The 24,018-nt window shown below is 44.2% G+C and overlaps 1 protein-coding gene across 5 annotated transcripts; it reads left to right on the forward strand.

Annotated features, from left to right (window-relative positions):
* Window positions 1-676: 676 nt before the first annotated feature.
* On the forward strand, window positions 677-23,717 carry inpp4ab (inositol polyphosphate-4-phosphatase type I Ab). 5 transcript variants are annotated; one of them, XM_079296517.1, is made up of 26 exons: window positions 677-716; window positions 4,957-5,031; window positions 7,863-8,073; window positions 8,247-8,291; window positions 8,483-8,601; window positions 8,965-9,081; window positions 9,288-9,367; window positions 9,572-9,683; window positions 9,771-9,861; window positions 10,284-10,431; window positions 10,676-10,806; window positions 10,910-11,014; window positions 11,102-11,210; window positions 12,103-12,289; window positions 12,388-12,603; window positions 12,830-12,971; window positions 13,196-13,333; window positions 13,840-13,872; window positions 14,586-14,758; window positions 14,899-15,022; window positions 15,127-15,194; window positions 15,336-15,535; window positions 15,620-15,717; window positions 15,871-15,983; window positions 16,077-16,231; window positions 20,943-23,717. In XM_079296517.1, exons 3-26 carry the CDS (start codon window positions 7,968-7,970, stop codon window positions 21,073-21,075), a joined length of 2,943 nt encoding a protein of 980 aa, XP_079152643.1. In that variant the 5' UTR covers window positions 677-716; window positions 4,957-5,031; window positions 7,863-7,967; the 3' UTR covers window positions 21,076-23,717. The 5 variants fall into 5 exon arrangements, with proteins under 5 accessions (XP_079152643.1, XP_079152645.1, XP_079152646.1 ...); XM_079296518.1 differs by lacking the exon at window positions 677-716 and adding an exon at window positions 2,827-2,922; XM_079296519.1 differs by lacking the exon at window positions 13,840-13,872.
* Window positions 23,718-24,018: the final 301 nt, after the last annotated feature.

Here is a 24,018-nt window from a genome sequence, read left to right on the forward strand (position 1 = left end):
AAAAAGGAGACATGTTGAAGTGTTATTTAGATGAAATTAAAGTCATCCTTCTCGAAGTAATGTGAACGTGATCCTGTTTGAAGTGAAACTCTATTCTGGTTTCAAATGTTGCAGGACCTGCTTGTCATTTCACTGAATGTGCCCTTCCTTGTGGGTGTAACCCAACAGGCCTAACCCAACATAAGAAAACCCAGTAAGAAAACAGCTGGGCAATATTGCTGACAATACAAAAATCCAACTCTTTTAATTTAAGTGAATCAGTGTTTAAATTAACCATAACGAACGTGGACACATGCGCCAGTATAAACGTGTAATAGCACATTACTTCCACATGATGGCGATAGAAGTCAACTCTACCTTACAACAGTTATGGACATCTTAAAAGGTATCATCAAATTCACGATCATCTTCACTGTTTGTAGTGAATAGTATTTGTTAATAGCAGTAAAATGTACAATATTTGCCTCAGAAATGGAGTAAAAGTATTAAACAAGTATAAAATGTCACTATACCTTTGAATAACATTTAACAACTGTACTTGAGTAAACAGTTTTTTGTATTTATTTTTCTGTTTAAAAAAAATATCTACGTGCGTGCGCGCCTGCGTGATGACGTCGCCGCCGCGACGCGCAGGGGGGCGTCACCGACGCGACTGCGACTGCGTCCAGAAAGGAGAGCACAGTGCGGAAATTTCACCACAACACTCACCCGGACCGGTACGTAGCGGCTTATTACGGTTCATTTATAACTCCGAATACGTTGCAGAATGTCGGCTTTGTTAGTGTTTATACTGTCGGTAAGTTTGGAATATTTAGCTAGTTTGTGTTGCTACGCATGTTGGTAAACAAGAGATATTGTACTCGTATTGTTTGGCACGTAACTTATAGACATCGGAAATGTTGAGAACAGCAGACTAACAGGGCAGGACGTGCAAGGACAACACTGAATATGGGTTGTAATTAGGGTTAAGTGTCACTTAATATGCAGAATATGCTCTGGCATGACATATTTTACCGTTATTGTGTAATTATAAGTGCTTCCTTTAGAGTTAGGCTATTATTACGCAACTTTACGTTATATGAAAGGTCTGCATTTGCCCCCAAATATGTGCGTTTATTGCCATGTCATGATTGGACGTCCTTATTTTAGGATATGGCAGCTGATGTGGAAGCTCGTAGCCTATAAGCCTACAAATCATCACACACACACACACACTGGATGCTGACTGTGGATGTGCACACACACACACACACGTGCTGAGTCTGTTTGCATGTTGTCCACACATTTCACTGCAGTCTCTGCAGAGTGGTTTTGAGTTGAGGTCATCTGGACATCGATTGCCACGAGCTGATGATGCTCTTCTCAGAGGAGAGTGGCCTGCTCCAGTTTGATTCAGGAAGTGACTTCAGGGGAGAGTTTCGTGAGGCTTTTCCTCAAAGAATGTCCTAGTTTGAGAGTTACCGTAAATGTAATCTTTGGCAGCTCCATTTCCCTGCCTTTGTTCAGAGAGTAGAGCTGCCTCAGGTGTCATCACATGACTTGATTTATAGTCGTATGTTTGGGGATTATACCATACTTATGGTGCCTATATGCTCTCTCTTTGAAATCACAGTTAGTCTCCATTGTGTGTGTGTGTGTTGACTCATCACACCCACTCAGTCAGCTCAAGAGAGGCCTGTTGATTCACCCTCATCTGCGTCTTCCTCTGCATCTGCCTTTCTTGCGCTCGTCACACATGCATGTACGGACATCTTTCAGCGAGCATGTGTCAGCCGTTGGTCTGCTTTCCCGTCTGGTTTTAAAAGACGGCAGAAGAGAAAGCACATAACTGACACCCGAGGAGGTTCAGGTGGATGGACACCGATGAGCTCCACAACTCATCAGTCTCATCCTCATGTTGTCAAAATGTAGATATGAAGTCAGAAACGCGTGAAAATAAAGTTCGAAAGATTTTAAAGTGAAAAATCCAAGTATTTTTGTCATTTGTTCCAAAAGAAATGTCCTAAATTGCGAGAAATACATAAATGTGCAAGACTCAAAGTAGGAAGATTGCAGTCAGAAATTTCTTCCGTTTTTTTGTTTTTCATGCAATTTGGCAAGTTTATGCTTAATTATTTAAACATGAGATGGATGCAATGCGGATGTCTCCAGAAGCGTACAGTGGAGATGGTTTACCTAACGGTCCACAGATAGACACACTGCTCTGCTGATGCTCACGTGCAATAATCACATGAATTATTGATGAGCTTTGGGGGGAAACGGAGAGGCATCAAAAGGGAGTGTGTGTGTGTGTGTGTGTGTGTGTGTGTGTGTGTGTGTGTGTGTGTGTGTGTGTGTGTGTGTGTGTGTGTGTGTGTGTGTGTGTGTGTGTGTGTGTGTGTGTGTGTGTGTGTTGCAAAGACAGGACCACCACATGGATGGCACGACGAAAACTTGTCCTTAACATGAAGTATCTGTTAAATACCAAAAAGATATTGGTGGTGTAAGAGTAGCCTATAAGATCTGGAATGCCTTCTCGTATTTCACGCGTTAACCATTTTAGAACTTTGTACCAAAACTCAGGTGTTGTTTTGTCAACCAGCAAATGCACTCAGCTGCCAGTTTATTCGGCACAGCTGGCTCAAACTAATGCCGTCCAACACAACAGTCCTGCAATCAATCCTCCCTCCATGAAGGTTATGATGTTCAGTGTTTGGTGAATCCCTGGTAGGAGAGACGATCGCTGCAGATCAGGCAGAGAAAGAGTTAATTGCCTTGAATGTTTGTGAAGCAGAGAGAGCGAGAGAGAGAGAGAGTGAGGAAGAGAGAGAGAGATGGAAAGCCGGAGGAAGAGGAGAGAGACACGGCTGGCTGCAGTCTCTGCCTCGTGACGGCGTCTGCAGCGTCGGTTTGTTTACATCCATCGGCAGCGGACGTCCTCGGGTATGTGTGTGTGAACTCAGGCTTCCATCTGTTTAGCCGGCACTGTTGACCACCACTGTGACTCTGGTGTCATGTCTTGAGAATGACCTATGAGCTGTGTGTGCCGGGCATTTGGGAGAAAATGCACAATCATGCTGGATGCTAATGGCTTGTCTTCTAACAAATTGCAGAATGTCTTGCTGAGGTCTCGCAAAGCGATGCTAGTTTCACCAACAAGTCGCTGCTGCTGTGGTGCGATTTCAGTAACTTGTAGCCTGTTTTACTACCGAGTGTCAGCGCAGTGCACAGGAAGGTGTGCTGTGGGTTCCGTTTGTGTGACACATTGAGCTTTGTTTCTTTTTCCCCCTGTGATGTGAAACAGATGCTCTTATGATGGCCTCTCATGCAAACCAGAGACATGAAGCAGACCTCTTACACAGCACGTTACAATGCTTTCATTCTTAAAAGCTTCATTTTTGTAAAAGCATTTACAGTCCAGAATGAGACGGGCATCCTTTCCTGAATTATGTGATGTATTAACAAAGAGAAAATACCAATTCTAGCTGGGTTTAATAGTTTCACTTTTCACTTGTTTGACTCACGTAACAACACCTTGAAATACAGTAAATATCATCACTTTGTTCCAGAGCAGGCTGAAATGTTTATTACAGGCATTCGTGTCCCTTTAGGATCGATTTTAAAATCCTCTGACTTTTCATCCTGAGGTCAGAAGTTGGTGTAAAGACCAAATACCTGCGAATTGAATGACATTCGCTGGGCAACAATCGATGCCATTGATTACTTCCCCCGTGTTGTGGGAAGTGGTGCTTGCAGTTTTCTCTCAGCGAGTCAAAGAGAGACTCTTAACTGGACCCTGAATGTCAGCTCACTTCTGCTTTAAACAGATTCAGATGTATCTTCTGATCCAGCGCTCCGTTCTCTTTCCAGCTATGGTCAGTGGCAGGAATCGCCCAAAGTAGACAGACGGCACAGATATATTTCTGCAGCCACATATAATAATGCAGCCAGGTGTTTGTGCAACAGGCTAAAAACAGACTGAAGGCTGCTGCTGTCGGCCAGTCCGACTCCTTCAAGACACTTCCTGAAACAACAGAAGGAAGTGAGAAGAGCAAGAAGCAGTTTCTCTCTCACACACACACACACACACACACACACACACTGAGTGAAGCGTTTACTCTCCTTTTGTACCAGACTCTTCATTGAAGTAAGAACATTTAATGCTGTGACAGTGTGACTTTATTGCAGGGTGTTATACGAACGTTTTCGTTCACTGAAGCTGGTCAGAAAGAGACACTGATAATGTGGAATGTAGTTCTCAATCAAAATGCTGACAATGTAAACTGGGGAGATTTAAGAGCGATATATATTTATCTTACTTCGTGTAAATGTACCTGAGAAAGATGTAGTTATAATATCGTGATATTACAATAACTGAATTAATTCACTATATTGATGTTTTATTGATTTATTGCAGCTCTACAGTGTGTTCAAAGTCCAAGAAGTTCTGTATTTGGTGATGTGGCTGAAAGTGAGGGGGTGAAACTCAGTGTTAGTGTGTGTGTGGTAGAGTGTGTGTGTGTGTTAGTGTGTGTTGGAGGCTGTGGGTGATGCTCATTTTCATGTGAAAGGGCTACAGCTGCTGCGTCCCTCTAAAGAAATTATTCATGCTTTATTCTAATGCCGATCCCCCAGAGTCCACACACACACACACACACACACACACACAGACAGCACCTCTGTTATTGGCTCTATAGAGCTACACGGGGGTAAATCTGTTCGTGACAGAAGCACGCGTCCGTCTTTATTTTTAGTTTCGTTACTGTGGTAGAAAGTAAGCGATAATGGCCAACCAACAAATGTCCCACTTTTATTTACTCAACGATAAAATGACGTGGACAAACAAACAAAAACAAGCATGTAATGAATTTTAGAAAGCGGTGTTAACTTTTGGTTCAAATCTTAACCTTTTTGTTTGGATTGTGCAGAAACCGTTGTACTTTCAGAAGTAAAACCTGCCGTTTCGTGTTTTTTCAGATCGTGAACTTCTGCTAGCCGGTCCTCACTGAACCTGGATCAGCTCACTTCCTCTTCTCCTTCATCCAATAGACTGTGAGTAGATAAAGCAAATGATCATTGAGCTCAACTAACACACACACACACACACGAACCAGGCCTCTTGGCGTGGTTTCGCCATGTATGGTCAACCAGTCTCTCACTCTCACGCACCTCCTTCGCCCAGTCCGTCGTAAATCTAAGACAGAAGCTTCAAACACACCCACATACATCACAAGATATATGCTTCAGCTCATTTCCATCACAAACTACAAGATGCTCTCCCTGCTTCCATCTAATGGCCTCACGTGCAGGATCCCGTCTGTGCTATTGATGGCTCACCTTCGTAAAGCTTGTCTTCTAAACTCCGGGCTAAATATGTAAAACAAGAACATGTCTCATGCAATTATCCAGATTAGGGGACTGAGTATTTCAGGTCCTTTGGTGACTGAATTCTTTATGTTTTCTGTTGTGGAATTTTAGGACAAAACTTGTCAAATTCAGCTTTTAAAGCCCTCCATAAGTGCTGTAGTTAATGGATCTTTAAGCCTGTTTATACTCCTAATAATAAGCCAGAATCCACTTTATGAATCCTGGATTCGGGTTTTATGTGTCGGGAGCTCTGGGCCAGATTCACTGTGGCCTATACACTGTGTGTGTGTGTGTCCGTGTCCCACTTCATGTGACTCACAGACCTACACACACGTTCACTGACATGCCAGGCTAAATTTGGAGCTCCCTTATATGGCGGCTTTTCCCCCTCAGTGAGGTTTCACTGGACTGCTATGGAGACAGAGTAAATACCAGGCCTGCCAAATGACTTCATTAAGTTGAGGTGTTACGTCTGTCATCTGTTGCCGGTCAGGATAGAACAATGATGGTGTTATTGTGATTTCTCAGGGTTAACAGGAAAAAATACGTTGGTTTATCGATTTCAGTACAATACATGATGCACAAATACGTCAAATTCCTCCGTTATTGTACCGGCAGTACTCAGACCTGTAACATTAAATACAGTCAGCACGTTGGCGTGATGTGTAGGAACCCACCTTTGATAAGCAAGAGCTCGTCTTAAGCCCCTCTTGAACCGAGGTGCTCTTTTGGCTTTGCTAGTGGAAAATGTAGCTCCAGTTGGCCGAGACGCTGGAAAGTTCTTTCTAGGTTTGGGAACAAAGACCAGAGATGCATCCAGTCTGCTCATTTTGTGAAGTGCGTTCATGTTTGAGGTCGACACACGGGTACAAAACAACGACTATAAGTACTTGGAAAAGGAGAGCATGTGGGTTTGAAGCTGCCTTAGGTTTTAGTAGCTGTCTTTGCCTGCTGCAGGTCTTTGCATTGCAGCAGGAGCTTGTAGATCAACATCAGAGGATAAAATAATCCGGTAGATTCTCCTCCATACAGAAAGGACTTCAGGTGGTGCTCCAGATGTTTGCATCCACGATGTAGGGCAGATGTAAGCGGTGTGCGGACCACATATCAGGAAGTAGGCCACCAACTATGCACCCAGAACCACAATTCAGATAAGATCACTCTATTTGTAAAAGATAAAAGTGAGCAGGTTTAACATAAGCAGGAAGTAAGCTGCTGTTCAATACTAATGACCAAGTAACACAGCTTTTTGTCGTTCAAAGCGATGACCTAAACCTGGATTATTGACACACATCTATCTATAATAAACCTACCAGAATAGACTCCAGCATATCGTTAACTAGACCACAGCCAGCTACTGTCCCTTGCGTTTGCTGCCTTGCTGCAAATGGGCTAATTGCTCTTCACCAAAATGGGACAGAGGGAGCGATGGAGAGACGGCAAGAGTGGAACAGTTGCTTCTCCACCGGCTAAAGAAGACTTCAGGGGAAAAGAGTCAGGTGGGGGATAGATTTGGGGGAGCAACACCCAAAGCAAGAGGGAGGATGTAGAGGAGAGAGAAAGGCAAAGAAAACGAGGAGGAAGAAATACAATCAAATGTGGAGGACCTGAAGACAAACCTTCAGTCTCTTAGCAACATCGTCATATGGTGAGCATAAATAGGCACATCAAATGCAAATTTATAAGTTTCTATGTGGGATGACGCACACTGATGCAAATCAACACACTGCTGAAAGCAAACGTTGTGTGTTCCAGTTCCACAGATACACGCTTTACATCTATGGATATAAGAACACCGGATGTATGTTTGCAGCTCTGGACGATGGATTTTAAAACTTTATTTAAGTTCTTTAACCCTGACGATTGAGCTTTAGCCTCATTACAGTGATTAGAACTGACCACGAGTTCTACTCTTTCTTTTCTCTTTCCTTTGAGATGCGACAGTCAGATGCTGCAGACTGCGTAGGAGGTGAATGTGAATACAGATTGTTTGACTTCATACGTTGAAGCTTAGTTTTATACCCGCGCTCACTTTCTGTTCTTTGTTCCTTATTTCTCGTCTCCTCATTGCTTTCCTTTTCACACGTTCACATGAATTCATTACAATTCAAACATGCAAGTTTTTGTGTTTTTCGCCCTTTTCTGCCGCGAGATTTCCTCTTTTTGTTGTAGCACTTGGTGAACATCGTCCGTTTTCTGTCACAAATAGCCAGAAACAAGGCTTTCCACCTTTTTGATGACTAAAACCAGCACTACTGCTGACTGATACTGGGTTTTCCTTTGTGCATGCATGCAACAGATATTTGCAATATCTGAAATGTCGGGCTCTTGAATGAACACGGAAGATGAAAAGGAATTGGTTTCCTCTTCACTAAAGCCTTGTAGCTCCACGTGTGTACTGTTGAGCTTTATTGATGCATTGGTTGTTCCTGCTTGAGTCATTAGAGATCTTTAGCTGAGGCTAAAGATCGTTTTACTTCATGTCGTTTCAATCCAACCTGTCATTTCTCATCCAGAGAGGACGACCGACTTTCTGGAGCAGCCGTGGATCTACGCAGAAAGAGGGTCACCTCACATGGGAGTGTGTGACCGTGTGTGCGAGGGTGTGTGTTCAGACAGGCATGGCGGGGGTCCGAGAGCGCGGCTCCCGCATACAGAGGCCGTGGTCGGTGTACCGGGCCAGCACATTCGAGCTGTCCAGCGAGATGATCGGCTTGGCTCTCGCAGGTGAGGAACATCTGATTCTTCATATGAATTCGATGTTTCCCGTATCAATACCATTTTAGAGGCTTTGAGCACCATTTCAGGAGCTCAGTGTGAGGGCTTTTTGTCCAGCGCAGCACGCTGCAGTTGTTTTCTTTTACATCTCATGTTGTTGTGACTTGTTGGTTGGTTTCCAGGAAACAGTCAGGACCCAGATGAGCCTGTGCTTGAGTTCAGCGTGGGTGAGTAACACAGTTTAGTCTTTTAGCTGATGAGAGACTCACTGATTATTGTTATTGTCATCTTTTATTGTCTTTGAAATGTCTATTTATCATATGTTCTAGTCCAAAGGGGAAGAATACTGCACATATAGTCTTCCTACAGCATTGTGTCTTTGTCATGCCTCTTGGCACATGTCGTGTTTCTCATCCAGCCTGCACAGACCTGCTGACTCCCGCTCTGGATCGAAAACCCAACAGCTTTGTAGCAGTGAGCTGCACGACACCACCGCAGGCCTTCTGGACCAAACACGCCCAGACCGAAGTCATCGAGGTCAGACCCTCTCGACTCCTGACCCTTAAAGTCGCAGCGTTACGGCAGTTAGAGGCTCCATCACGCGACACAGTTACAGGTTAAACGCGTGTCATTTTGAGATGGATTTGATCAAATTGATCAGGGATTTGTTTCAATCACGCAACAGTGTGTTTGTCTCCACCTACGCCTCCCTCCTCTACGTCGTTACTGTAGATCAGGAGGGCGGAGGACGAGGGAGAAATGAATAAATTGAGCTGCAGCCACGCACTTTTGGAAAGGTTTTCATCCAACTGATAAACAACGAGCCATTACCATAAACGAGAACAAGTGCAGGACCCTGAGTTGCTGTTTGGTCTTGAAGTAATGCTGGTTTGTCCACAGGGCACCAGTAACCCCATCTTCCTCAGCAGCATCGCCTTCTTCCAGGAGTCCAACATCAACCAGCAGACGCAGGTGAAGGTGGCCGTCTACGACGTCAAGGACCGCTCGCAGGGCACGGTACGGTTCAGAGAGACGGCTCTTTATTCAGACGGCGTCCAGCTTCTATGTTTCACTATTTCACTCTGAGTTACGGTTTGCTTCAGTTGGACTTTTTGCAGCGCAGCAAAGATAAACACTGACTCGACATCTGGTCTCTGGAGTTCACACCTGATAAGGAAATAGCTGAACGTGAACGAATCAATATTGTCTTTCTGTCTCTTTAGATGTATTTGTTGGGCTCGGCACTTTTTCCTGTTAAAGAGTTGTTGCAAGAGAGGAGCCACAGATTACAGCTCGAGCTGAGGTAACACACGCAATCTCTTCTAGCTTCTCTCTGCTGTGTTTTTAAAAGAAAAGGCTTTTTAATATTGATATTGATACATAAAAAATAACCCATGTCTTTGAGCTCCTTCAAAACTTGGTAAATCATATTTCGTTTTGTGTAAAACAAGTGTAGGTTGTATCTATTCATACGAAGGAAATCAAGTAAATGTGCCTCAATGGACAGATCAGCAGAGAACCAGCGGGTGGGGAACGTCACCATCGCTGCCTGGCAGATGGAGGAGAGAGCGGATCAGAGGATGTCGGCCGGCCGCCTGCCAGACAGCATCAACGGACGGGTAAGAGCCGCTTGGAGGGACATAAATGAAGACTGTAGTTTTCCTGCAGTTGACAGCCATCATCGTGTGTGTGTGTGCGTCCTGCAGACGATGCTGCCTGTTGACGAGAGCCTCACCGAGTCCATGGGAGTCCGGATAAAGTACGCCTCGCTATGCAAAGACACCCTGCTGCGCTCAGGTAGGACGGCCCTTTAAAGCAGACGAGGACGTAACATTTTCATCATTTAAGAACCAGGTAAAAACCAACGCTGTCCAGAAAGCCAGGGAATAGAAACGTGTATAGATTTACCTTTCTTTCCATCTTCTACCTCTTAAAACCTGCATGGCGCCATGTTTACCAATGCATCAGACCATAAATCTTATTATCTGGTAGAAATATATTGATCGTCACCAGTGAGGAGGGATCTGATTACCTCTGATCCAAAAACAGCACAAACGTTTGAAGCGTATCATTCCATTTCTACAACGTGTTTCACCAGTGTTTCTTTCTTCAGGTGTTCTTCTCATGTTATAATTGTGTCACTCTGTCTCGTAAAGTACGTTTAAGTAACGATACGAACTAAAGTGAAGCCGGTCTAATTCCACTGTCTGCGTCTTCAGTGTTTGGAGGCACGATGTCCAGGATGTACCGCTTCCCCACGACTGATGGGAACCACCTACGGGTGCTGGAGCAAATGGCTGAGAGCGTCCTCTCACTAAACATCCCCAGACAGTTCGTCAAACTGCTGCTGGAGGAGGACGCAGCCAGGTACACACACACGCACACGCACACACACGTCCATGTTTGGAAGCGTGGTTGTACGAGGTACTTCTACGTAGTCCGTGTATTACTACAGTAGATGCAAAAGAAAATCAGTCCAAGTCTACGCTATATTTAGTATTCTACATCTATTGCAAAATAAATAGCAAATGCATCATCAGACCAATGTCGTTGCATGAACAACGTGTGATCTTTAGTCCCCTCTGTGACGCCTAACTCCCGTTGTCTCCAGGGTGTGTGAGCTGGAGGAGCTGGGAGAGTTGTCCCCCTGCTGGGAGAATCTGAGGCGACAGATTGTCTCTCAGTACCAGACCATAATACTCGCATACCAGGAAACGCTGTCAGACCTCACTGACTACAGAGGTTAGAGGTTTCTCTGGCGCGTCTTGTTAAAACAAGCTGCAGAAAGGTTTGTTTGTCACGTTTGATTATTTCCCCCCCGCTCCTCCTCCTGTCTCCACGTCAGGTCCGTCGTTCAAAGCCAGTAACCTGAAGGCAGACAGGAAGCTTGAGTTCATGCCGACCAACCTACACGTGCAGAGGATGAGGGTTCAGGACCAGCTGGGCTTCGGTGAGACACGGAGAACGTGGGCAAACGAATACAAGCGTGCCACTTGTCTTCTATTCACGCGGCTGCTTTGCTCCTCTCCCTCTCCAGAACACACGTACGACGTGATAACAATCGGAGCTCCGGCGGCTCACTGCCAGGGCTTTAAGAACAGCGGTTTGAGGAAACTCATTCAGAAGTTTGAGGAGGCAAAGAAACAGTAAGTTCAGAGGAGACAGACGTGGAAAACAGTTTAAAAACATGCATTTGCATGTTTTTCCCCCTCAACCACAGTGATATCTGCTGTTTCTGTTGACTTATTCATTCTTTTATTGATGTTATTTCAAATAGTTTAACCGTTTGATCCGTATGAAAGTCGTATCTCTTTTGATTTGGCTGCTCAGGAGTCATTTTTACATAAATGATGAATGCATTGTTTCTTCAACTATTGCATTAACTCAGTTTTATGGCTTCCTCTTAATTTTGTTTTTGTTACTTTTTATCGATCAGCGTTTATGAGGAGGAATGGTGAGTTGCTGCACTGCTTTGCTTGTCTTCATTTGTTCCGACACTGTTTGTCTCTCACTGCCTTGTACCTCCACAAAAAAACACTTTCACTGTTTCTCTGACACTGTTCAGTGATTTTCAAGCATTTTGGATGAACCGGTGAGTCGGTTTAAGGCGACTGAATGCGCTTATGTTCACAGCAAACAAATAATGACACATGATGCATTTGGCATGAACAGAGTAACTGAAATACATGTTGCACACAGATATTTAATAACACGGAACACAAAGTGAGTTTAAATACCGCTCATTTTGTAAATTCGGTCAAATCTGTCGTCTCGCGTCGATAAGAACGTTTAAGATCTATTTGAATTTCTAAAGTGAGCGGTGTCACTCGTAGTCCTGTTTATTGTTGTCTCTGTGTTTGCCTGCAGCATTCTGCGGAGCCACTGAACAGGACCGTTGTTAGGAACAGGCATGTGCATGCAAAGGCTATGATGTCGACATAAAAGGCTTTCTACAGTTTGAGGATGTCGGAGAGTGTCCTCTGCACTCACTCGGATACAGACGCGCTGCTAAAACCCCGTGTCTCTTGCTTTCTGCAGCAGCGCCCTCTCCAGCTCGCAGTCCATCGTCTACATCCCTCAGGACATCGTCCGAGCCAAAGAGATCATCGCCCACATCAACACGCTGAAGACTCAAGTCAGCTACTACGCAGAGAGGCTTTCCCGAGCCGCCAAGAACCGATCTGCCTGCGGACTAGAGAGGACGCTCGCTATTCTGGCTGATAAGGTTTTACACCATATACCATTCATAGGGACTTAAGTTTGGCAGTTGTTCGTGTTATTTTGGCCCGGTGAGATGTAACGGATGCCTCCTCTCCCCCTCAGACTCGTCAGTTGGTGACGGTATGCGACTGTAAGCTGCTGGCTTCGGCCATTCAGGCCCTGGACGCAGCACGGCCCGAGTACATCGCCTCCAAAGCGTCTCCCTCCGCCGACTCGGAACAAGTAGTCCTGCGCAACGACCAGGACACGCTGCTCGCCAAGTGGAGCGGTTCCAACAGCCGTACGTCGCTGCACGCAGACTGGCACGAAGAGGAGTGGGTGAGTTACCGGTCGTCAGTGAGGAATCACCTCCGAGTCCCCAGACAGCCTGAGACAAGAGTTTGTGGTTATGCAATTCTTTGTTCAGCAAAATTGTGGGGCGCTCTCTGCTTTGCATACTGATGTGATTCATCTCATCTTGTCTCCCCTCTGGCTCAGGTCTTTTCCCTGCTGTCATTACTCTCTTAGGCCTCTTAGCTTTGACTCTTTGTCTCTGTCCTTTCAGGAGAAGGTTTGGGTGAATGTGGATAAGTCTCTGGAGTGCATCATCCAGCGTGTGGGCAAGCTGCTTCAGAAGGAGAGGAGGCCCAGCGTCAGCAGTCAGGACAGTACCCCGTCCGACCTGCAGGGCGGCGCCTGTAAGAAAGGTAACGCACACTCAAAATATACTCACACCTCGGATTGTTGTTTTATGGTATAAATGTGGGTTTTTTGGATGCCGTTTGTCAGGAAACGTATATATTTGTGTCCAGTTTTCACAGGCTTGTAACTAACAAAACAATTGCAATAAATAAACAACTATAATGCATGAAATATAATAACTTCTACGTTTAAGAGTATGAGTTAACAACGCTGTGTGTGGCTGTGAAAGATGAAGGAAAAAGACGAGCTTTCTGGATCAACCCGGAAAGTACATCGCAGGAATCTCCATCATCATCATCACGATCATCATCATCCCCTCCGCCATCCTCTTCCTCTCTGCCTGCCCTTTCCTCTGCACAGGAGTTCTGTAGGTTCACTTAACTCTTGTTTTTGTTGTGCTTCTACTCCATGTTTTTAGGTCAGCTTCTGATGATTGTCTTTACTTAAAGGAAAGCTGGTATTTTTCAATTTCTCACCTTTATTTATTGTGAGAACAAGCTGTCGACTGTAAAGCATTTTGTTCAGTGTGCTGTCTTTGTTGTCTGTCGACAATGCTCAGAAGAAGGCGGTTGTATCTGAGATGTTGTGCTCACTCTACATGTGGTACTGGACCAGGGTCACGTCTATCCGAACCTTTAAAATGCTGCAATCAGCTGGCAGTGTGGTGAGGAATAAACTGGAGAAAAGGACGACTAAGCATCTCATATTTCACTCGTAAGAGCTAAAAACACACGCTTTATCCTCTAAGCTGGGTGTTTTTTGGATCGATCGCTGACCCTGGTTTGGTAGTGTTTTCTGTGTGTGTCTCTGCTGCCTTGTGTGGCTTACAGCGCCCGCTAATCATGCATGTTGCACCTCCGTCCCCTCTTCCAGATGGAAGCCCCAGTGCTGAGGAGGCGTACCCAGGTAAGAGCAGCGATCCCTCCCATGCTCCAGGGCTCTGGTTCAACAGCAGATATTTGAACATCAAGTGAGATTTGGCCACAGAATAAGTCTGTTTTCTTCAACGTGCACATTAAATATTAAAATATGTTTATTTTTCAAAACTATACCTGATTCACATTTTTTGTGTGATTGCTGGATAAGTCATTCCTTTATTTACTAAAGAGCAACTTAACGCTGTTCTAGCTTGATCAAAACATCACAATATTGGACCAAGAACTATGATTTTCTGTGGGGAATGGCAATGAACTCTGACTTTGCAGCGTAATAACGTGTCTGACATATTTAAGAAACTACTAAATGTTTAATTTCTTCTTTTTAAAGATGCTTTATTAGAAGTGGTACGTTGTCGTATTCATGGTAAATGGCCAGTTGGGAGACGTAGCGCATCGTTGGTATTAAATGAAGTTTATATTTTTATTTTATTCTTGTAAAGAAACTTCAAAATGTCCTGGAGCTTTACCCAGTGGAGTATGATCTCCATCAGCGCTTCTGCTTGTCCTCTTGCTTCTCTGTTCCATCTGTTGTCCGTTTCTGTCTTGACAACTCTTAAAGAAATGAACTGACTTATGAATTCACTTCATGTGGGATCATTCATACTAACCATCATAGTGTGTTTGGTGCTGAGTGTAACCTCTGTGCTGTCCCACCTGTTCTATGTCTGCGTGTGTTTCCAGGCGAGTGGAGCGAGGCCTTGTTTCCTCTCCTCACCACGCTCACAGAGTGCGTCGCCATGATGAGCAACAAGGCCAAGAAGTCCATGGTGTTCCTGCTGATGCAGGACAGCGCCCCGACGATAGCCATGGACCTGTCGCTGCAGTACCGCCGCGACGTCGTCTTCTGCCAGACGGTCAGAACAAGCGCGCAGAGTGACGGCATATTTCCTCAGACACGCGTTTCAGCTCGTCCTAGAACGACTCGCAGCGAGGGAAGGGCAGCATGCCTTGGTGTATGAACTGATGTTATTGTGTGTGTGTGTGTGTGTTGCAGCTCACCGCTCTCATCTGCGGCTTCATTATCAAACTGAGGAACTGTCTGCGTGATAACGGATTCCTCCGACAGCTGTACACCATCGGCCTGCTGGCTCAGTTTGAGTCCCTGCTCAGCACCTACGGTACGAACACACACACACACACACACACACACACACACACGGACACGTTTCTTTCACTGTTGAAGCCCCAACAGTGAGAGATTAATCAGATTGTCTGTGTTAAGGAGAGGAGCTGGCCATGTTGGAGGACATGAGTGTCGGCATCATGGATCTACGCAACGTCACCTTTAAGGTAGGAAGATGAAGAAATACAGTAAAAAGCTTTAATTGTGGTTTTATTGTTGTTGTTTTTGATTCTGTGTAATTTCACTGACATGAAAACTTGAGACATTTCCTCAAAACATTCCTGCACGTTCATACACTTCACTGTCAGGTGACCCAGGCCACGGGCAGCTCCGCCCCCGACATGTTGCCGATCATCACGGGGAACCGGGACGGCTTCAACGTCCGCATCCCGCTCCCGGGAACCATGTTCGACGCTTTGCCGCGGGAGATCCAGAGCGGCATGCTGCTGAGGGTGCAGCCGGTGCACTTCAACGTCGGCATCAACGAGCAGCAGACGCTGGCTGAGAAGTGAGTGAGTTGGAGCGGAGATGGAGAACCGAAGCTTTCGCCAGATGTTTCTCTGGAAGACAAACTGTGTTTCTCTGTGTTCAGGTTTGGAGACACATCACTGCAGGAGGTCATCAACTTGGAGAGTCTCTCCAGGCTGAATTCATACTATGAACAGTTCAAAGAAGTCCTGCCTGAGGACTGTAAGTACAAACCGTTCCAGTTAGTTTCTAGTTACAATAAGTTAGATATCTTCAGTGGTAGAGGTACATCTTTGTTCTCTCTGCTCTTATTTCTTCCCATTTCGATATCCATCCATTTCTTCCCTTCACCTACGTTCCCCATCCTCCCCTCAGGCCTCCCGAGGTCTCGTTCTCAGACTTGTCTCCCTGAGCTGCTGAGGTTTCTGGGGCAGAACGTCCACGCCAGGAAAAACAAGAACGTGGACATCCTGTGGCAGGCAGCCGAGGTGAAGCTCTCTGCTTTGTTGTGCACTGAAACACGAGATTTGTATCCAGGTAAGTTACCGATGACTTCAACGTTTCTTCCCTCTCCGTCTCAGATCTGCCGGCGGCTGAACGGGGTTCGTTTCACCAGCTGCAAAAGCGCCAAAGACCGCACGGCCATGTCGGTGACCCTGGAGCAGTGCCTGATCCTGCAGCACGAGCACGGCATGGCGCCGCAGGTCTTCACGCAGGCCCTCGACTGTATGCGCAGGTAGGACGCCCTCGCAGTGCCTGAAAGAGAAACACACACCTGAAAATCACACCTGGGCAAAACACTTCCTGTTAGCAAGGGTTCTTACAAGGGGGTAATACTCTGTCAACGTGTCAGCTGAACACAGATCCAAATCTTTAAAAGCAGTAAACAAATGGATGGAACAGGATGTTTTGCCCTTGTGCGACTTAAACACCACTGCCTGCTTCCTCTGTGAAACAAACGGATCTGGAGTTGCCGGTTCATCTCAAAAGGGATACTTGAATATTTTGATATTCAGTTGGTTGCTTACTTCCTCAGACTCTTGTCAAAAATGTTTAAATTCTGTGACAAGCGTCGAGAGAGGAGAGGTACCCCGAACTGATATTGAAGAGAGGATCCTCTTTTGCGTGTGTGTATTGAGTGCTTGTTGGTCTGTTTGTACGTCTTTGTCTTGTCTTGTCTGTCCTTTCTGTAAAGCTGCTTATAGTCTGAGTTACTAACAGGCTGGCAGAGGATTTATTTTCGTCGCCACCTTTTCTTTCCCTTCGTCCCTCCTTCTTGTTTCCTTTCCTTCATTCATTTTCAAATGTCGTCTGACGCCACCTGTCAATAAGAAGGTCTGAAGAAAGATTTCGTTTTCCTCTCAACTGCAGCCGAGCCGGAGAGTTTTAGTCAAATGCGTTGTGGTTTTTCCGCATGGGAGGTTTGGCTTTCAGCATGGCGAACACAGACTCCTCCGTCAGTAAAAAAAGAACAGAAATATCGTTTAGAAAGAGAAGAAACGGCAAGAATTTAAATGGGTAAAGGTTTCACTTATCAAAGTGTTTAAACCGAAGTCTTTGTGTCAAAAACCGTTTGTGTGGTCAAAGTGGAGTTTTTATGTGACTTTGTTATATTTTGTTGTTAAGCCCATGTAAATAACAGATGTAATCACAGCGGTGTACTTGTGCTCAATAAAGTAACACTGCCGCACAGATACTCGCATGATACCACATCTCTCCCCCGTTTCCCTCTCCTCACATCTCTCCCTTATTCCTGCCTCTCTGCCTCATCAGCCGACGAGCATGAAAGCAGCTTTTTGATCATCAGCGCTTCGGTTATTGTTGGGAATGGTTTTGAGCTGTGATGCACGTTGGATGAAGCTCAGCGATATTGGACCCTTTTCCTCCATGACACCATTTGTTCCCTCTTACCCATACTAAGTAGTGCATGTTAGCTTCGTTAGCATGTTGAAGTGAAAACGTCCTTTATGGCTTCAAGAACTCCCCAAATCTCCTGAATTTAAAGGGTTGGTTTTCGTTTGTCACAAGACACTTTTCCTGCCATGTTTGCCTCCGCTCCTTCCTCGTCCCATGTCTTAGAACATATAAACATGGTGAAAGACGTAGAAACATCGTTCTTAATTTTCTCTATTTTCTCTCTCTCTTTTTTTCCCCCTCTTCCTCTGTTTTTCCCGCGTGTTTGACTTTGTCATGATTTGGCTCATTTTTACGGGATTCTTTTGTTCTGGTTGCATCATTTCCATTCGTTGTGACGTCCATGCGATTTGTGTTATTGTGTCACACCATGGGAACTGCTGTCTGTCGCCGTGGCCGTGGCTTCTTCCTGGTTTCTCGCCGGTATCACCTGTTACTTTGCCATTTCACCTCTTTGCACGAACACTATACTTTGGCTTTGTTGCCACACGCCTCCTTCCTCTCCTCTTGTTCCTTCTTGCAATCTTTTATTTCCTTTCCTATTTTCTATCCTTCCTTCGCCATCTCTTTCTACCCTTATACTTTTTCCTCATCTGTCCCTCCTCTCTCTTCTTTTCTCCCTCAACCTCTCCTCCGCCACCTTCTCCTTCCTCCAACCTTTTTTTGCTGCTCCACGCCTCCTCTTCCTCCCACCTTCACGTGACTCGGCAGAATTGGGACGAGGGAGGGGGTGACCCAGAAGAACCTGAGCGGCTTGCTGCCGGTGCGTGACTTCCGGCTGGACCCCAGCCTCCTGTACTCGCTGCCCCTGCTGGCCCTCAGCCCGAACCTCCTGGTGGTGTGGATCTTCCTCAGCGTGGCCTATTTCCTGGCCAAACTCCGCTGCAGCTGAACGGCCACGAGCTGCTCTCTCTCTGGCAGCCAAACATGACTGTTTACATGCAGCTTAATATATCCATCTTGACTCAAACGTTACCCTTCAGTGCGTTAAAAAAGGACTCAATCTACACAGTATTTCCTCTCCTCTTCTCCGAACCCCTCTATTTCATTGGCTCAAATGTTTTAAATACTTTGCATACCTTGTGCACCAGTCTTGTGGCGACATGCATGACCCTTTTTAAAGACGAGGAGTGCTGTGGTTGAAGTATTTTCCTGTGTAGCAAGTTTGTAGCAGAAACAAATCCGCGCTTCCTGTGTCTGCTAATCCCCCGAGACAGGACCTCCAGCACTCTTTAGACCGTCTCCGTAGATCTGTGGTGAGAGTCGGTGTGTTAGTCATCAGCTCATCTCTAAAAGCACAGGCATGGTTCACGTAGTCTGTGCTTTTATGCTTCTCACTCCCTGAGTTGAGTGTTTTGCTGTCGCCTGTCTTAAAGGCCAGCGACGGCACTTTTTGGGCGCTTAAATTGGAAGTCAGAGATCCAACCCACATCTGTTAAGATCAGCTCCGTCTCCGTTTCTAATCGGCTGATGTTGGAATGTGTGATTGTAGGATATCCAGGGGAAATGTGCTTGATTATGCAGAGTAGTACTGTTGGTTCTACGCCCTTCAGAGCATGTACGTGGACCAGTTTACATTCATTCAGACGTTAACTTAAACTGGTACCGATTGCAGCTATAACCGTTAATGTCAGCTTTAAAGAACCGAGTTCTGTCGAGTGAAGGAACTGATTTTATTTGTGGTTGAGCGGTGAGATAAATGAACGAGGAATGTATCGTTGTGCCAAATGCTTTATGAGGTTTTTAACCGACTAATTCAGGTTTGTCGAAAGTCATTATTATACAGTTCGAGAAGTCTTGTTTCCAGCTGCTCCAATAACCTGATATTGACATATTATATTACAGGTTCGGTTGTGGCTGCAGAAGCCAAGCGTTTCTTTTCACATTGAAAACCTGCTTTGTAAAAATCGATATCTTCGCGCGTGAAGCTAAACTAAAGCGTCGGCGTCCTCTCCAGAGTTCCGACGCTCCGTCTCATTAACGTCGACCCAGTAAGGAAATGGATCAGACCAAGAATAGCCTCCTTTGGGAGTGTTGCCTCCTCTCGTGACCCCGCTCAGTAGAAACGCACGTTTGTCGTAAATTCTCACGTTGCGTATCTTTGGCGCTTAAACCTAAAAGGATTATTTCCTAAAATGTTAAACAACTTCCTTAACTTATAATTCATGATAGTTTTTTTTACTTTTTATTGCAGGAAATGTTTAATCTCGTCGCTCCAGTTTAGAACTACCTCTGTGAGACAGAAGTTATCCGTTAGAGTTTATTTAGAAGTATATATTAATACATAAATATCTAATATACAAATGTGTAATTACATAATTGCTGAGCAGCAGGGATGTGAAAGAATGGGAATTATTCACTGATCATTAATTCCCCATACTTACATGTGTAATTACACTGAAGTGCTTCCTTAGAGTATTAATTATTATTATTAAAGAGAAACATCTTTTCTTTGTTTTATTCTTAAGAATCCAGATGTATCGGAGAATATATTTGTATCGCTGTACATAAGTTGTATTTTATGTATTGCCAAAACATTTGCTATATATTGTCTTCAATTATTCCAAAGCAGATTATATATAAATAATCTCTATAATGTTATTATGCTTGTGCCATAACCGTCACTTTATACCACAGTTCAGTACGTCTTGTTTAAAATGCAGATTTATTTGTTTTTGTTTATTCTGACTATTGATTTGAATACTTCTCATGCTAAACTGTTGCCATAATAACAATTTGCACTTTGCTCTGAGTCCTCCTGTTTACATTATTAATGATATACCAGGTCATTTATAATGGTCACATTTAACAAATGCTGTGTTATTTCCTTCAGTGCAATGTGAAAATTCAAATCTTTATTTAAAAGAACAGCATTTTTTCAGTCTGTCAAAGTGTGGAGGAGAGGTTGTATGGGAATATTTTTAAAGGTATTTAAATTCTACAATCTGATTTTGTTTTTGGTGTCAAAGGTTTGATCCCGGTTCGCTTCTCCTCTGAGACTCTGCAGCCGTTACGTGTCCAGACGCTTCAGCCTTGCCGCGTCCCATGTTGCTCTAAATGTACAAAAAACCTGCAGTCAGTGTGTCCCTGAACGCCACAGCGCTGCAGTAATAAACATCCTGTGCCTCCTCCTGCAGAACAGAACTCTGGTGATATGTTGTGGTCTCTGAGGTCCACGTGTTTCTCCATCCTTTGCATCTCTTAACTGACTTTAACTGGGCTTTCTTTACGCTTTCTTCCATGTTTGTCAATGTGTGTGTGTGTGTGAACGGTGCTGCATGTTGTAGTTTTTCCTCATTCACTTCGAATCAGTTTATATAATGAGTCTTTACTGGCGATCAGCTGGAATTGTTCTGTCGACAAAATGACCGAGTTATGACTTTATGCATTACATAATCGACTCATTTGTTGAGACTCGCCTCCCAGCAGAGTAAGTATCATCTAAGACATTTCAAACAGCGTTTCTGCATCACTCCCGGCGCCCATCATCTCCACTGCTCTGCCCTCACTCATGCCCCGTTCTGTCTCCTCAGCGAGGGCTGCAGACGAGAAAACACCGTGAAGAACGTCGGCTGCCGAAAGTACGCGTTTAACTCGCTGCAGCTCAAGGCCTTCCCCAAACACTACCGACCACCGGACGGCACATACGGGAAAGTCGAAACCTGATCGGACCACTGGGAGCTCTGCGTTGTTATTGGACCGTGTGGCTGCTGTGTTTTGGGAAGGCCGAGGTCGGACTGGGTGCCATCCAGACGTGTCACCACCTTAGTATAAACAGTTTTTTATACATTAGTTTATTCCATATTATGTAACACGGTCATTATAAGAATGTTTAGCGCTTGGGTTTTTATTTCTTATTGTAAAAATGTCCAAGAACACTGCCTCACCTTAACAAGCACTGATACAATCAATATCGACCACACAAACATTTATATTTACGCTCCACAATGTATACCGAGACATAAATCATTAAGACCACCTGTTTAAATCCAATTATATACCAACAAAACAGACTTATCTGTTGTCAACACACAGTATTTGGACAAATACAAACAGACATATACATTTATTAAAACACAATTTAAATCAAACAAGAGGGAATATACGTTTGTTGGGGACTATTTTCAGCGGCGGATTAATCCACATTTGGTGCTCTAGTGAGTATTTGTGTGTGGGATTGAGTCATAATAAACTACAGTGATGGAGGAACGTGTTTTTAAAGGAGCTGGCTCAGAGGAAGACGAGTTGTCAGGCTTTGGTTTCATCATTTCGTTCTTTACGGTTTTTTACACAGGATTTGTTGACTACGACAAAAAATGTAGAATATTGACGGCGTTGTACTTTTAGGAGTTGTCCCTTCGCAGACTGAAATGTTGATAGAAAGTTTCCTGCTCGTTGCATTTCCTTTTACACAACTTGAAGACACACTGGTTTAGCACCATCGAAACCCTGAAGTTTGAGCGAAATGGAAAAGAGAAGTGACGTCGTCCGTTGTGAGCAATGAAACATCACAGCTTGTTTAAGGACAGTGAGGAACTGTAACTCGGTATAATGTGACGAAAACTGAACTGAAACTCACAATCGTGTCAAAATATTCTTTAAAAGTCGACAAGTGTCGAGGACGAGCTGCCAAATGTGAGAATCTGATAAATGAAACTTGATTAATCTCTGATGGATAAATATAAAGGGAGTGCACCGCTTCACTCCACGTGATGTTTCTATGCAATTAGTTTTTGCTGCTTATGATTAAAATCACTTGGCATTTTCATTGTTTTTATTTTTAAAGAAGCACATGGTATGAACTAGAGAAAAAAATTAGTTTTCCAGCATGAATACAATCTGAAGCAGCTGAAGCGAGTTAAGAAATACTGTTTTCTTGAGTGTTGTGGACAAAGGGGGATATTTTGTTTGCGTTGTATCACCTCATTTCCTTCGTTGTGTATTTAACTTCCACATTTACTTGCAATGACCTCTCTGCGCCACACGGGGGAGCCACTGCTCTGCACTTCCTGTGAAGTCCTGAATCCACGAGGAGACTAGTAGACCCTCTTCCATTCAGTCTATGGTTAAACCGCATCACAGTTTATCCTGAATGCATCTTACTGTAACATGAACCCCACTGTCAGGCTCGCTGCCGACGGCACTCCTACTGCAGAAACACCTTTCGTGTTTTCTCCATCAATCGAAGAAGTACTTTTTGTTCTGTCAACATGCTGTGTAGATTATTCGGCATTTTACTTGAGATTACAATACTTTCTGTCAATCTGAGAACATCTGTGAAGGTTTGAATGTTGCTATATGTCATAACTCGGCAATATCTGATGCTGAAATAAATATTAAATTGATTTGTTTGTTTTTTTAAATGTCACCATCATCTAGTCTTTGCAGTGAGGAGCATGCCTTCACCAAGGACATGCATGTAGACATGTCGGAGGAGTTTAAGTCCCAACCATTTCCTCATTTCCAGGTCATTAAGTGAGGTCTTCTGTGACAGAGGTAGGCTGTAACAGTGCGCATCAATAGAAATGCAGCTACAACCTAAACTCTCTGAAACTGAAAAGATACAGGCCGGTGAACTAAATGTCCATGTGCACTGATTCCTCTCAGGCCTTGGGCCTTATGGTTGTGGCCACCTTGTCTCCTGCAGAATTACGTTCCCATACAACTAAACCGAACCCTCAATTACATTTCCATGGAGACTTATATTCCTCCGGACCAAACAGTCGCAGTTCCACAACAAAACGAAACAGAGACGCAACATGTTCGGCCTAAAAACGCCACATAAGACATCTGTCTCCCGGTGAAAAGAGTATTGTGGCCCACACACCACCTGACCTCCTTACGAGGACTTCCCCGGACTCTTTCAATTATTTGTAATAACCAGACAAAGTCACTGCATTTCGTGCACTGTGACTGTGAATGAGCACGGACAATCAGAAGGCCAATGCCAGAAGGGAGAGCCTGAGCAGGCTTCAGGAGGTGATGCCATGATAATGTGGGAAGGCACACTAAGGTCTGGCATCAGGACCCAAATAGTCAATATGGATTGATTTTGTCGGTCCCTGTTGACACGACTGAAGGGCAACAAAGCAAATGATTTAGTGAAGCCTTTAGTTACAACTTATAAACACTGTGAAGACTGCTTTATGAGAGAGTTAGTTATAAAAGAGTTTATGAGAGCGAGACCAAGCTTTTCTCACAGAAATGTCAACAATGCAATAAATCCAGTTGTTTATTATTCAGTTGAACTAAAATTAATGCATAATAAAAAAAATATTTTTAATGTCATTAAAAATGGTTGTAGAGAGTTTTAGAAGGATGAAATTCATGGTCAAATATTTTTTAATATGGTGAAAAAAATAAGATTGTTTGTAAAAATATACTACTTGTAAAATAAATAACTAAATCATGTCTGTAATGTCGCATATTTGTTGTTATTGTCCACTTTTAATGCTTTTATTTTGTGTCATGCTTACGTTTTATGCAGAACATCTTATTTTAATTGTGTACTGATTTATTTTTTTACATTTCATATATTATTTTGTCTTTGTATGTAAAGGTTCCATGTTGAATTGAAAAAAATAGTATTTGGTTTTGATTATGTTTCGT

Source organism: Melanostigma gelatinosum (genome assembly GCF_949748355.1).
Source record: "Melanostigma gelatinosum genome assembly, chromosome: 24".
NCBI lineage: Eukaryota > Metazoa > Chordata > Actinopteri > Perciformes > Zoarcidae > Melanostigma > Melanostigma gelatinosum.